Genomic DNA, 14011 nt, shown 5'->3' on the forward strand with positions numbered 1-14011 from the left:
ATATTTAGTCATTCACAAAAAAAAAAAAAAAAAAAAAAAAAACTACTAATTACTACTTTAGAAATATTAAATAAATTTAGATGGTAAATATTATAGTAAATTATAATTCTTTAAGAAATATTGAACATTAACTTGCAATATTAAATATTGAGTGAAAGTATAACTACATAAATAATAGTTATTAAATTAAGTCTTTGCATCTTAAAAGTCTATATGTCAGTCATGTGGAATTAAAACTTTATATAGATCCCACAAAGTAGTTAAAAGAGGAGGAAAACCTAACATGTGTTGTGTTCTTAAAGAGAGTTAAAAGATAGATCAGATAGATTCTTCATTATATATTCTAGCCCATGATGTTAATTTCTTTTAACATTTGAACATATATTATACTAGGTTATAACCTCATGTATTACACGGGTTAAATAAATAAATAAATATTATATATTAAATAATAAACCAATATATCTTTAGAAACCTTCTTTATTACACGGGTTGAATAAATGTAATTTCATATATTAAAGATGTCTTTTAAAAAGAAGTAATAATTTGGGTAAAAGAAAACTAAAAAATGTAGCTATTACATGACACATTAGGTAATATAAACGATGAAGATAATATGATATCGAAAAATCAAATAACTAATATTATAAATTAGAAGTATCCATTAAATTTAAACTAAATAATAATTATCTATAATAAGTAGAAGAGATTAAACTAAATAATATTTAGTATGAGAGTTATCTATAATTAATTTGAAGAGATTAAACTAAATAATAATTATCCATAAGAGATTAGTGGAAAAATCAAAAGATACATGGTCTAATATGATGACAAGTGTACACATAATAGTTTCTTTTATTATATAGTACTAGTAGTAAAACCCGTGTGCAAACACGGGTGGTTTTTAGAAAACCATGCATAAGTATATATAGATATATAGATATTGTATCAAAACATGTTATCTATTATAGATAACAGACAACTATAAACATAGATCATCGGTACTGAAATCCTGACCACTGTTTTGACCAAAGACCAAAGTTAAACCACTGTTTGATCACTGTTTGACAAAGATCAGAAACATCAGTAGTACTGAAATCCTAACCACTGTTTGACCAAAGTCAAACCACTGTTTGCAACTATGATTCTTAGTGGTTCAAAAGTCTGTTTTGACCAAAGTCAAACCACTGTTTGCAAAAAAGCAACCACTGTTTTCTCCACAAAACACTGTTTTAATCCAACAGTGGTTTCAAACACCTGTTTTAATCCATCTGTTGACCAAAGTCAACAGATGCATCAACCACTGTATCAACAGATGTATCAACAGCAGTGGTTTTAATTGATGAGCATTACTTATGAAAATATAATACAAAATCATATTGAAGACACGCACTTACTTTGGCATATCGGGATCATCGACATCTCCATCGTTATGACCACCATCACTTCTTCGCGTAAACATCTTAGCCTTTGCAACATCATGTCCACAAGGTTTTCCTTATTCAATTCCACCTCGTTACGTGATTTCGATTCAGACTCAAGACTAACATCAGATTCACATTCTGACGATAATTCACATTCTAAATCAGGATTTTGACTAATTTTTTTCAAGATTTGTTTAAATTCTTGTTCGCCAATGGATGCACAAGTTGAGAGCCTGATGAACGCAACCTTCACAGCAGTTCCAGTTGTTTATCAACCTCGAATGTTGTGTCAAATGACTTGTATTTCTCCAGCAGCCTTTAGGTAGGATATTACCACCTGATCTTACCAGCAGCCTTGAATTTCTCTAGAGGTTAAAATTCAAGTGACAATGTGCGACTTGAATTTCTCTAGCTCGTCGATAACCTCCTCTTGCGGGTGTTAAATCAAATGAATCATCCTCCATATCTATACATTCGGTCATAAAAAGAATAAAATATCAAGTACATGATTACCATATAATATTATATAATATTACATAATCTTTATAAAAATATAATAACAACCATACATGTAGTGTACCACCGCCACCAGTACTTTCACCATCAACAGAGACACTGACAATTGTCCATGGATCATGTGAGTTCCAGTGAAAATCAACCACCTTATCCCTGCAATTGTAGAAAGAACACCATTTATTTGATTTTGTATAAATGCATTTGCAAGTAATATACCGATATAAGACAGTTCTTTCCATTTCAAGCCTTCACAGCAGCCTTTAGGTAGGATCTTACCACCTTATCCCTGCAATTGTAGAAAGAACACCATTCATTTGATTTTGTATAAATGCATTTGCAAGTAATATACCAATTGATTTGTACTTTATACAATCCAACCGCAACAGTTAAACATTATTTAGCATAGAGTTTAATCTCTTATTAATATGTTAAATTATTTTTGCAGCCCAAAGAAGTGCCAAAGCGTTCAGTGGGTCAACCAGGTCCGAATTGTTTTGACCCGAACTTAATATATACATGTTTTGACACGTTATCGACTGACCCATTCTGCGCTATCTATCAGATGCTAAGAAAAACAGAATTTTGTAGCTGTGCCTAGCGTGACGGAACAATAAGTCTGGTGCAAACTTTGAGACTGGGCCAGAACGTTCACCATCATCACCATGTCACCAAACACATCCTCACTTGGTGATGTTACTCCAGATTTTGTGCTCTTTGATTTATCAATATTGCTGAACTGTTCTAGTGGATCTGTGAAGAAACCTTCGGATGAGGCAAACGGTTCATCCACTGCGTTAGATTTTCCTTTGGGTTGCTAGTTGACGTAGGACTTGGGTCTGAATTCCACCTATTCAAGACAGCATAATATATGTGAAAAACTGTTAGTCTGTTAAAGAGATAAACTTGACCATGTACTTTAATTCTTTTTCTCAATTATATGCTACAACGAAACTTATCAATTATAAACTTGACCATGTACTTTACTCTAAAAGTAAGTAGTGAAACGAGATTACAAACCTCTCACAAGAAGAAGGCGAACACGCCCTGGTGTTAAGACTCCCTGTTTCATCGGGAATCCTTGTTTGTCACATCCTCCTATGATTTTGAAGACGTAACCTTTGAATTCCTAAACGATATTAAAATGATGAAACTTAGTAATCGATCAGAAAATTATAACAGAATTTGATCATGCTTGGAATAGAGACATATAGTTAACGGTTTTTACCTCTCCAAGAGCATCTCCTCTAACTTCTTGTGAAATCCTTTTGTCATAAAACGCCCAGCTAAAAAATATTAACAAAACAGATTTAGATAACTCGTTAATAACAAACACTCTTAAATCTGTTAATGTTTAATGTACCAAACTTCTCACACTTGCATCAATGCTTTGACACACAAAATCAACTTTAGCATAATGTTACCATCATGATGTAGATCGACACAAACCGTAAAGAAACAATATAATTTATGAACAAACAAAACACATGAGCAATATAACTGGATATAATAAAAAAACTACACCCCAACAACTAAAAGAAAGTTAGCAAAATGTAACATATTTTAAGGCAATTACTGATATTTGTATAATCATTTGCATATTATTTAGCATGATTCTAACTATTTAAGGGATTAAACTCATCTAATGTAGAATTTTAAGATTAAAAAAACTGATACTATAACTTTAATCAAATGATCATCTGATTCTATACTTCAAAACAATCACTTTGAAGGCCTAAAATTAATATTAATTTCTTAAGACACTAAAGAAGCCATATGCCAACATCTAAAAACTGTATAAATGTACAAAACCCTAAATTTCAAATAGAACTCACTGAGCTCAGCGAAGAACAACAGAAGCATGAAAATGGAAGATTCAATAGTGATAACACCACCAGAGATGGTTCTACCAGAGAAATCGTCATTGATTTTAGGATACTACTACCTAAATAAATTCAATTGTAAATACCTTGTCTGCCTCCATTTCAGCTTTACTCGACGCCATTTCTTCCCTATATCATTTACAGATAACAAATCTTGAAGTTAATGTTATACATAGAATATAACAATGATAATTACTCATTAAAAATTATACGAAGTTACGAACCTCTCCTCTCTAAGAGTTGATGCTACTTGATCCTTCATTTGCTCAATTACTCGGCTCCATTTAGTTATCGATGGGTCGGCAATAGTACGACGCTTGAACTTTGAACATAGCTTTACCATGAGACAGAAAATGATGAGAAAAATAAATACATAAATTTGATGTTAAGAAGAGAAGTGTACTCACAATAGCTTTTAAGATAGATCGGTCATTGTCTATGCGGATAAAGATGGAGGCGGTAGGTGAGGGATTTGGGAGGAGGAAGGGGTCTGGTACAGAATTATGTTATATATATATATATCAGAAATAATGGTTTGAATTTTGAATCTGGAGCCATAATTTTGAATTTTAAATGTGACAGAGGTTTTGAATTTTGAATGAGCAGAGCTTTGAAACTTGTATGAGGGCAGGGCATTGCCCTTTTGTATGTGGGCAGAGCTTTGAAATTGAATGTGGGCCAGGGATTTGAATTTGAATGTGGAGCAGAGGTTTGAAAATTAAAGTTGTTTTATATATTAAGCTTTATGATGCAATAATGACATAAGAAAAGCATTGTTGGACAGCCTCTACGGCTGCCACATCAGCTTTTCTTTTGTCATTGGGATTTCTCCTTTTATAGAAAATATAGATATAAATTTGATTAATTAAACTATATGAAAAATATATACGTGAAAGATAAACTACATAAAAATTGAACATTAATGAAAATTTAATTTTACAATTTAAATTCCAAAATTGGAGTTTTAAAATTTACACATTTATTTTACAACATTTTAGGAATAAAGGGGTTGGCAGCACTCCTCGAATTGGATTTCAAGTAGGGTACTTAATTTGGGTCACAACCCTCACCCATTCAGGTAACCAAATTCGGGTATTGATTTAGGGTAGTTCTTACTGATTGAAGGGGTGTGAGGGTAGGAGAGAGATACGGAGTAGGGAGAGAGATGATAGTGTAAAAATATAAGGTCTATGGTTCAGGGTAGCCATACCACCAATAATGTGTTTTTTATGGTAAAAGTGAGTTGCAATACGTGATTGGTGGAATTTCATGTACATTTGGGTTGTGTCACGACCTCCTAACTTATGTTTCATAATCAGGTAATAATAAATACGTGACGCATTAATGATTTTCAAAATATAAGAAATACACAAATTTGATGTAAATGTACATAAACATAATTTTTTGTTTTGGAAAGATGATATTTCATTCAACCAAAAAACACTAGCAAGATGTTAGATATACAAACAAGAAAGCAAACAAGACACAAACAAGAGACAATCCTCCCCTAATTAAACTCAAATTTTCTCCATTGCTCTTCATTCATCAACAACCTCTTGACAAGGTCTTGATTCACAGAAACCCCAAGGCCTTTACTTCCTACACAATACCTTCAACAACTTGTTTTTCAATTAATAACAAGATTGTTTCAAGATTTCCAAATCGACCAATAAACCATAAGCATAACCGACTGCGCCATTCGATTGTATAATTTATCCCCTTTGAGGTTCATATGATAGCTCAAAACGTCATAAATAAATAAAGCAAAAAATGGGAGAAGGCGACAACAAAACACAATAGCCTTCCAAACCTCAAAATATAAGATGCTGGATGTGAAGAGATGGTCCACCAATTCGGTCACCTCTTCACAAAATGGACACAAGTCTCTAGGGGTTTGCATGTTCTTTCACTAAAGAGCCCCTCGAGTTGGTGGCCTGTTTAAAAATGTCATTCACCCAAAAATGTTAACCTTCTTAGGGAGCAAATTATTCCAGGGAAAAACCTGTAAGCCCCTGGGAGGGGCTAAATCTAGACACATTTTATAAATAGATTAGACTGAAAAACCTCCAACGGGGTCCTGCACCCAAGTCCACGAGTCGTCCTACTCCGAAAGTCTTATCCCGCACAACAAATTATTACATTTTTATTCTTCATCCTTCTTCGCTGTCGTCTTTGGGATATGGACCCAATCCCATCTGAATTGGGTATAAGTTACCCGCCGCCGTCGGTAGCTTGTCATACACCAAAACATATGAAGTCGGACATGCCACCCATTTCCCATAACCCCTTTAATCAATATGTTATACATATATTCATTCTACCAAAGTCTGGGTTCAAATTGGAGACCTATTTCCACACCCTCGTCGCATTAGGCTTAAGCAAGATAAAGGAACCTGGCGTACTTATAATGAATAGCTTGAATAACCAAATTTCACAACCGGGGACCTTCATTTTTAATCTCCACTCTCACTTTGCCGACAAGCTAATATTGAAATCATTAAGTGCTATTAGACCCACCCCTTTTACTTTTTGGTCTCATCACCAAGGCCCAAAATTTTCATAATCGGATTAGTACTGTCTTACCAACCTGTTGGTCATACCAATTCAATCAATTTTAAAACACGGTGAAGTCAAATGTAATTTAATGTGGGTGTGTGTGTGTCTATATATATAATGCACTGATATTTATGAATCGAATCCTACAGTGACACGTGTCCAGAAACCCTCCCCATAATTCACAACGTTGAAATGAGGGATTAAAAATCTTTAAAAAAGGATTAGACTCAAAGTTGAGGGGCTAAATCTACCAAAAACCAAAATTTTGGTTTTCTGGAGGCCCTTGCAGACTGTATCATTAATCCCCTTGCGGTCCACAAGAGGTATTTAAAATATTTGCACACTGACGATCCTTGCGAACCTTATGGGGTACACCCTTGAGGTCCGCAAGGGGTCCCCAGACAACAAATATATTGCTAGCAGTAGCCTTGCTACATATTTGACACCTTTCTTCAATGATGCCACCATTTAATCTTCACTTGACACATAACATGAAACTAATCCTATTCTAAACACATCATAGGACACTTGTCATGTTCTCTTGATTCCTTGATCACTATGAATACCCTCATTTGTTCACCATTTCACTCACACCATTTCAAAGCACACAAAATTAAAGTGTGAGTTATGATCTCTTCTTCTTCTAATAGCTTCCCTTGGGTACTTTAAGAAGCTTTCTGAAGCAAGTAAGTTGTCCAACCATAGCTTTTTCCATAGAAGTCAGTTTCATAACTTAGTATTGTCCAAAAGTCCGGAATTGTCAACAACTTGACTTTTATGTTGACTTTCGATTCTGACCACTTTCGTCAAGTCAATTTCAAATTAAATTCACTGACGTGATCATCATAATATAGGGTATAATTCCCTGAAATTATATCATATGATCATCACGTTTAAATGGGTCAAGTGACGAATCAAACTTATATTTATAAAAAGTCAAAAATACCCTTTTATCTAATAACCAAAGAATAAAGTTATAAATATATATAACATGTAATTTGACTTCAAAAAGTTTATATAACACAATAAAATACATTTTGACATATCGGACTTATCACGAACCCATTTGACTATCCAAACCCGTAGTTACGCACAAGACTAGTTAAAATGGCATAAATTATGTAAACTAGTCTTAACAGGTGAAAAACTTTTCAAAACATTTCCAATTCAGAATTTATGGTTAAATCACCCATATCACACGATACTCCTCACTCGTACGGATACAAACAACATTACTCACCGGTCAACGCTTAATCTAGCGGAACCAATCGTAAATCCATGTTAACCGGTCAAGTCCAAAGGACACATAATGACCCATAAACAATTCTAATGGATAATATTTCCATTCATTCTATACTATAGAGCTCTTCGATGAATCGCATCTAAGTTAATAAACTTTGAATTCGGCTGTGCTACGAGAACCAAATATACTATTTATACAAAGGTAAATACTTTTTAGCCTATTTTATTTATAAAACTTGGGATATGGCACTAGGCACTTGGAGCGGGCATGGAAAATGGGCAAATGCTTTTAAAGAATGTTAATAACCCAGTTTATTCCGTTTTGCTTGATTAACATTAAAATAATTGGGGGTTAATAGTACCGTATCCCACCGTCCCGACTCACTAATTGTAATGGCCATAAATAAGTATGGAGTGTAGACATACACCTGACAGACGCAAAACATTAAATGGTGTGTATATTGATCATGAACCGGTTTTGAGCACTGGTCCCCGATTGTATGACTAACATGTAAATCTGGTAGCATGAATCTATCCCTATATATATCAAATGATTACTAAATGGTTATCTTGATTATCAAATGATTTTTCAAATGAGTCGGTTAATAGCGAAAGCTGACGTATTTTTAAAGATTGACTTACTAGCGACGAACCTCAATAGTAGGCTGGATAAGGTTCGGTCTAGCTTTGGAATTTGCAACTTCAATAGCAAAAAGACCTATGATGTCTAAACATTTATTTCATTTAGATCCTACCTATGGGATATTGTACCCAGCGATAATACTTTAAGTTTTAATAAGATTTCAAGTTTTTATATTTGTACTTTATTACTCTATACTTCCGCTGCAAATTGTTAACTGTTATCTGACCGTCATGCATAAACCCCACATTCAGACCCACTGGGAAATTGGGGTGTGACATTAGTAGTGTGACGTTCAATAGGGAATACTAAAAAATGGAGTACCGAGGAACAGTACATTAAACATGTTAAATATATCATAAAAATTCAATGTAAAATGCTAAAAGTTTTTTTTTTCAAAAATAAAAATGGGAGCTTTTGCATGTACAGTTGTGTAGAAGCTATTCCAATAAAAAAAATATTTTTGTAACAGAATTTTGTTACCTTTTTTAACTATTTTTTAAGCATATCTTTTAAGTTTTTTAGTTTATAATTTTTTTTATTAAAAAGGTTTGTATATGTATTTATATGTAAAGAGGAAGGTTAACGTACATTATGGCTTAACGTACATCACGTACGACAGGTAATTACGCACGTTCATTTTAAAATCACGCATGTTATAACTCAAAAATCCAAAATCACGCATGTTGAAAAACAATAATCACGCTTGTGAAAACATTAATCACGCATGTTATAGAACAAATCACGCACGTTGTTGTACGTGAAGTACGTTAAGCCGTAATATACGATATACTTTTTCTATATGTAAAAGCTACAAAAAGAATTTTGAAAAGAATACTTTTTAACATGCTACATTAAATTTTTATGATAAATTTAATATGTTAAATGCACCCTTCCTGGTTGGTTCCCCACTAAACCCAACCCATTGTATGTATACTTATATAAAAGTAAATTAAAACAATGTATATAATTTCTTATATATTATTAGTGTATTTACAATATTAGCAAAACATGAAACCCCGTGATTGGTTTAAATGAAGACGGTTCATGAGTATCCAACCAGACAATCATGTAGGCGGTTCTCATATATCCTAATCCTATCATCTCATCGGGCGTGTTACTTACGTGATTTTATCTCTTAGAGATGACAAGGTATCAATCTTTGTCAGCTTGAAAATAACCCAATACTTTTTTCTCATGTCAGTGTCGCATCAGTTTTATCTAGCTGGTGGTAAATGTCAGTCTCGTCTCCTCAAATCGCACTTTAGGGAAAACAAATATTACATCTCTAATTGTTAGTTTTGGAGATAAACAGAAAAGGGATAAATGATACAAGTAGAAAAGATTTTTGTCTTTAAAGGTAAAAGATGAGCATTTTTATGGTATTAAAAAATAGAATATGATCATGAAAAAGCTGAGCATAGTAACGTTCAAAAAACCAGCAACTATCCCTTTGTATTATCACACACATAAAGAAGAAAAAACAATGACATCCCACTTCCAAACCAACAACTGAGGCACAACTAACGATGCATAAAGTACAAACCCCTTTATCCCTGGAATCCAAAACCAGCTCACAACCAATTGTTTTATCAAGATTCTCCCTCATCAAAGTGCCAAACTGATTACAACTTAGGTCCCTCTAGTGGGGCGTTTTGTGTCCGGGTTTTTGCCTCATAGCGCCCAGTGACGTCTGGAACATCACGACGAGGGGCTTTATGGGGGAAGAAAATGGTGGGGGCGGTATGGTGATAGCGCCGTGATGGAGGGGAGTTTCAAATCTTTCACCAATAAAAAATAGTTAATGTTTATTTAATTAATTAATAAAAATAAAAATTAATAATTAGGTAATGATGGGTAGGGGCTTTATGACAACGAACTCTGGTGATATAACGCCCCATAAAGCCACTGTGCGACGTGACACGACACGTGTCGCATAACGCCCACCCGAGGGCTTTATGATTACAGATGGTCTTAGGAGGCACAATGTACAACATCGTGATGTAATTAGCATACGGATTACATATTTCTTTATACGAATTATATTTTTTCTTCTTAAAACGCTATCAGTTACGACTTTAAGTAACACGAATAGCACCTGATTTACAAAGCCTGAATATTATGGTATTTGTTTCCGCTAGTATATCTTAAGTTGAATTAAAGAATCCGGACGCGATTCAAATATTTATTTTTGTAAAAAATATACACCTTAATCAGGCTGACTTAAAAGTAGTGTAACTCATTATCTTAACGAGATAGAGGTTGATGGTTATAACGTGTTGCCAGTCTGTAAATGAATTGTTATCAAGTCGTAAAGAGATAACACATGTATGTTTTTTAATCTAGTTTTTTTACGGGTTGAGGGGTCACCACCACCCACCACCACTGTCCGTACACCGCCACCAGTTTATTTTAGAAGTCTGCATACGTTAAAAAACAAACAAACTTCTTCTTGCAGACTGCAGAGGTTTGGTTCACCTCTTCTTCTACAGATGTCTGCAGATGTGATCCGCAGATGCAGACATTTTACCTCTTAAAAAACAAACATCACCTTAGAAATTACCATCCCTAAGCTTGAAATCAGTAACTAAACTTAGTATATTATCATCGTATGTAAATATACATTACATAAACAATATTCCTATTCATGTATGAATAAAAAGAATTAAAAAATATAGTAACATTTTATCTATTTTTCCTACGATATATCTCATATACATTCATTCAATCTGCTAAACTTATACATTTGGTACCAATTCCACCCTAGCTTCGAACTTTGGTTATGTGTTACAATCTTCATGTTTTTATTGTGACCGCACCATCCCATTCCTCTTCTTCATCGTATAAATATACGAACGAACCAAACGCTTTCTGAATCGCGCGAGATTTAACCTCACCTTTTGTCGATCAAGATAAATCTTTTTCGTGAAATCCCACCCTCTATCGTTTACGCTATTTGGGTCCCTTAGAACTGGGTCGTTACTTTCATATTCTTCATACAACGAGCTCTCTCGAGGAAGAATCTCATACCCAATGTATCTTAACCCGAGCTTCTTCGCGGGTTCGCCATAATATGTCTCAGCAGCCCAAGTTGTACCTAGAGGCACAACTTGAATAAAAACCGAACCCGGTTTCATAAACAAGAAATGTGTCATGGCGGCCCCGTGAACCCCGACCATGACATCACTCGAGTAAAGTTCGCGGTAAATCTTCGCGAGTTCGGAAGTCCTCTGTGGCTTCAGAACCGTGACCGAAAACCCGATTTTCGAAGCCATTTTCACCAATACATTTTCGTTCATTATCGCGCGCGACCCGTTTCGCGATATGATCACGAGCTTCGGCTTCTTTGATTCTCCAACGAGCTTGATCGGGTTTTTCAACTGCGTGTTTTCTCGTTCCTCTTCTTGAATTAGACCTTGGATTCGCGGTTTATACCCTTTGTCCAAAATGTCGCGAAAATCTTTGATCGTTTTGCTACCTTCCATCAATGACGAATCCACTGTGAGCTCATCGTGAATTCTCAATCCGACAATGGACTCCGAGAAACAATGAGTCCTCTTATCACCACTAAAATCAATCGGTTCAAAATCCGAAAGATGTGTGAGGATATTCGCGTATTTGGTTATCCACCAATCATGATATTCAAGAATCACAAACACAACTTTCTTGTTGTACTTCTGAGAAGTAATGTATAATGGAATCAGCCCATCATTGAACTCATGGTATACATTTCCAGTGTAGCCTCCGGTGGAGAAGAACACCGCAGGAACGTCGTGATTCACATCGCATTTGTGCTGATCAACAGAAGCATTCGGTTTCTTGGCAATGAGGGTAAGTTCATCAATGGTGGCCATAGTTGATGCCTCCCATTTTCGAGTGTACGGTCTGATCTTTTCTTGCTGGAGTTGTTGATCCCCGGCACCCGAGTTCTTGGAACTGTATAGAAACACTGAGAACGACGACGAATGTGTTCGTATATCGCCTTTCATTACGCACACGTCTGATCGAATGCTACTTCTGTCGCAACAAATCGTTCCTGTAAATCAAACCGAAAAAGATCATTACAATCAATTTTTTTTTCAATCAGTTGGCCCTACATCCCGGACCCCACACGGGAGCCTCCAGGTTTACCACCCAAAAAATCATTACCATCCAAATTTTTTGATCAGTTGGCCTGACACGGACCCCGCATATATATATGGGAGTCTCTTGTATTGGCAGTGGCGGACCCATGATTTTGTACAAATTTTTCATAACAAAACGTTAAAATTTTCAGGTCAGGTCAAAGCGAGGTTTGAATTAGATTTAAAAAAAACACAAAAAATGGGTTATACAAGGTTTACCAGTACACCAGCTTTCCTTTTCTTTCTATGGTGTCCACCTAATTGTATTTATAGGGCCCTTATAAAATTTAATATACCGTATCTACTAATTTTTTTAAGAACACCGGGGTTCGAAGACCTCGACCCGCTCTATGTGGGTCCGCCCCTACGTATCGGGTTTCCAATAAGTTGGCCCGACACTTCCAAACCCCGAATTTTGTACGGGAGCCTCGGGGTTTACACCCAAATGTAAGGTTACAATCTATTGGCCCGACCCCTAGGACCCTTTACATACGGGAGCCTCATGAACCGGGTTTACCAACTTTTTTCATTTAGTTGGCTCGACAACCGGACCACGCACATATGAGAGTCTCGTGTACCGGGTTTACCCCCAGACTGCCAAAAGATGGCTCGGAATCCCCGGAACCCGTGCATGCTGGAGCCTCGTGTATGTGTATCGGGTTTACACTTTTTTTGGATAAAATTATTTTTCTACTGTTTCATCAAATTAAAACGCAAACAAACACCCACAAAATCAAACAACTAACCATTTGAGACAGATGAACAAACATTAATCTTTGAATCAGAAACAGCTTCGTGATCACCAGCAGATGGATCTAAAAACACACAAAAAAAACCATCAGAACCCAACAAAACAGAAAGAAACTTGTAACAGTAGAGAGAGAAAACAGAAAACTTACAAAGGAGAGAGAGAGTGGGTGTGGGGAAAGGAAGAAGATGTGGGGCAAGAATCAAGCAAAAAGAAAGAAGTGTGCAGAGCATAAGAAAAAACACAAGTTTAGGCTTTGGTTTCTTGTTACATCCACTCATATGAACACATGCATCTTCTTCATCAACATATGTTGCTACTGTGACCCCTTTTCTGAGTTGAATGTATCTTTGATAGTGCACCATTTTTATTGGGGTCTAGAGAGAGAAAGTTTGTGAGTTTCTAGAGAGAGAAAGTTGAAGGAGATTGGAGAATGGGTGAGGGGTATTTATGGGGTTAACAGGATACTCTGTTTCTTGTCATGTAAGATGAAAATTATATAAAAGAAATTAAAAAAAAAAGATGTAGTTGATGATGAGCTGGCAGAGGATGGCCAAGTCAGCTTTTGGGTATGTGGGTTATGCTTTTTGACAGTCAAAACCGATGTGTTGAGGATGGAGAATGCGGAAATAATACTAATATGGTCCTTGAGGTTTTGTAGAGTGTGGTTTTTGGTCCTTGTAGAATTTGGGAAGTTTAAATTTGTGACGTTTATTGTATGGTAATCGTCGAGATTTGGTCTTTGTGTGTCATCTTTCACGTGGTTTTTGATAGCATAATGTGATCGAGTCAACTTGATCATCTACCGATTTAGTTTGACCTTAGATTTGATAATGCTATATCATTATTTATATTTATACGGTTATTAATCATGTAACCTG

At 35.3% G+C, this 14011-nt stretch overlaps 1 protein-coding gene across 1 annotated transcript; it reads right to left on the bottom strand.

The window, feature by feature from the left end:
- Positions 1-10880: 10880 nt before the first annotated feature.
- Positions 10881-13584, bottom strand: LOC110885491 (alpha-1,3-arabinosyltransferase XAT3). The gene is made up of 3 exons (XM_022133199.2): positions 13282-13584; positions 13129-13197; positions 10881-12294 (listed from the first exon to the last, which is right to left on the bottom strand). The coding sequence occupies exons 1-3, from the start codon at positions 13493-13495 to the stop codon at positions 11063-11065; spliced, it is 1515 nt and encodes a 504-aa protein (XP_021988891.1). The 5' UTR covers positions 13496-13584; the 3' UTR covers positions 10881-11062.
- Between the last annotated feature and the right edge of the window lie 427 nt (positions 13585-14011).

The sequence above is a fragment of the Helianthus annuus genome, chromosome 10, assembly GCF_002127325.2.
Source record: "Helianthus annuus cultivar XRQ/B chromosome 10, HanXRQr2.0-SUNRISE, whole genome shotgun sequence".
NCBI lineage: Eukaryota > Viridiplantae > Streptophyta > Magnoliopsida > Asterales > Asteraceae > Helianthus > Helianthus annuus.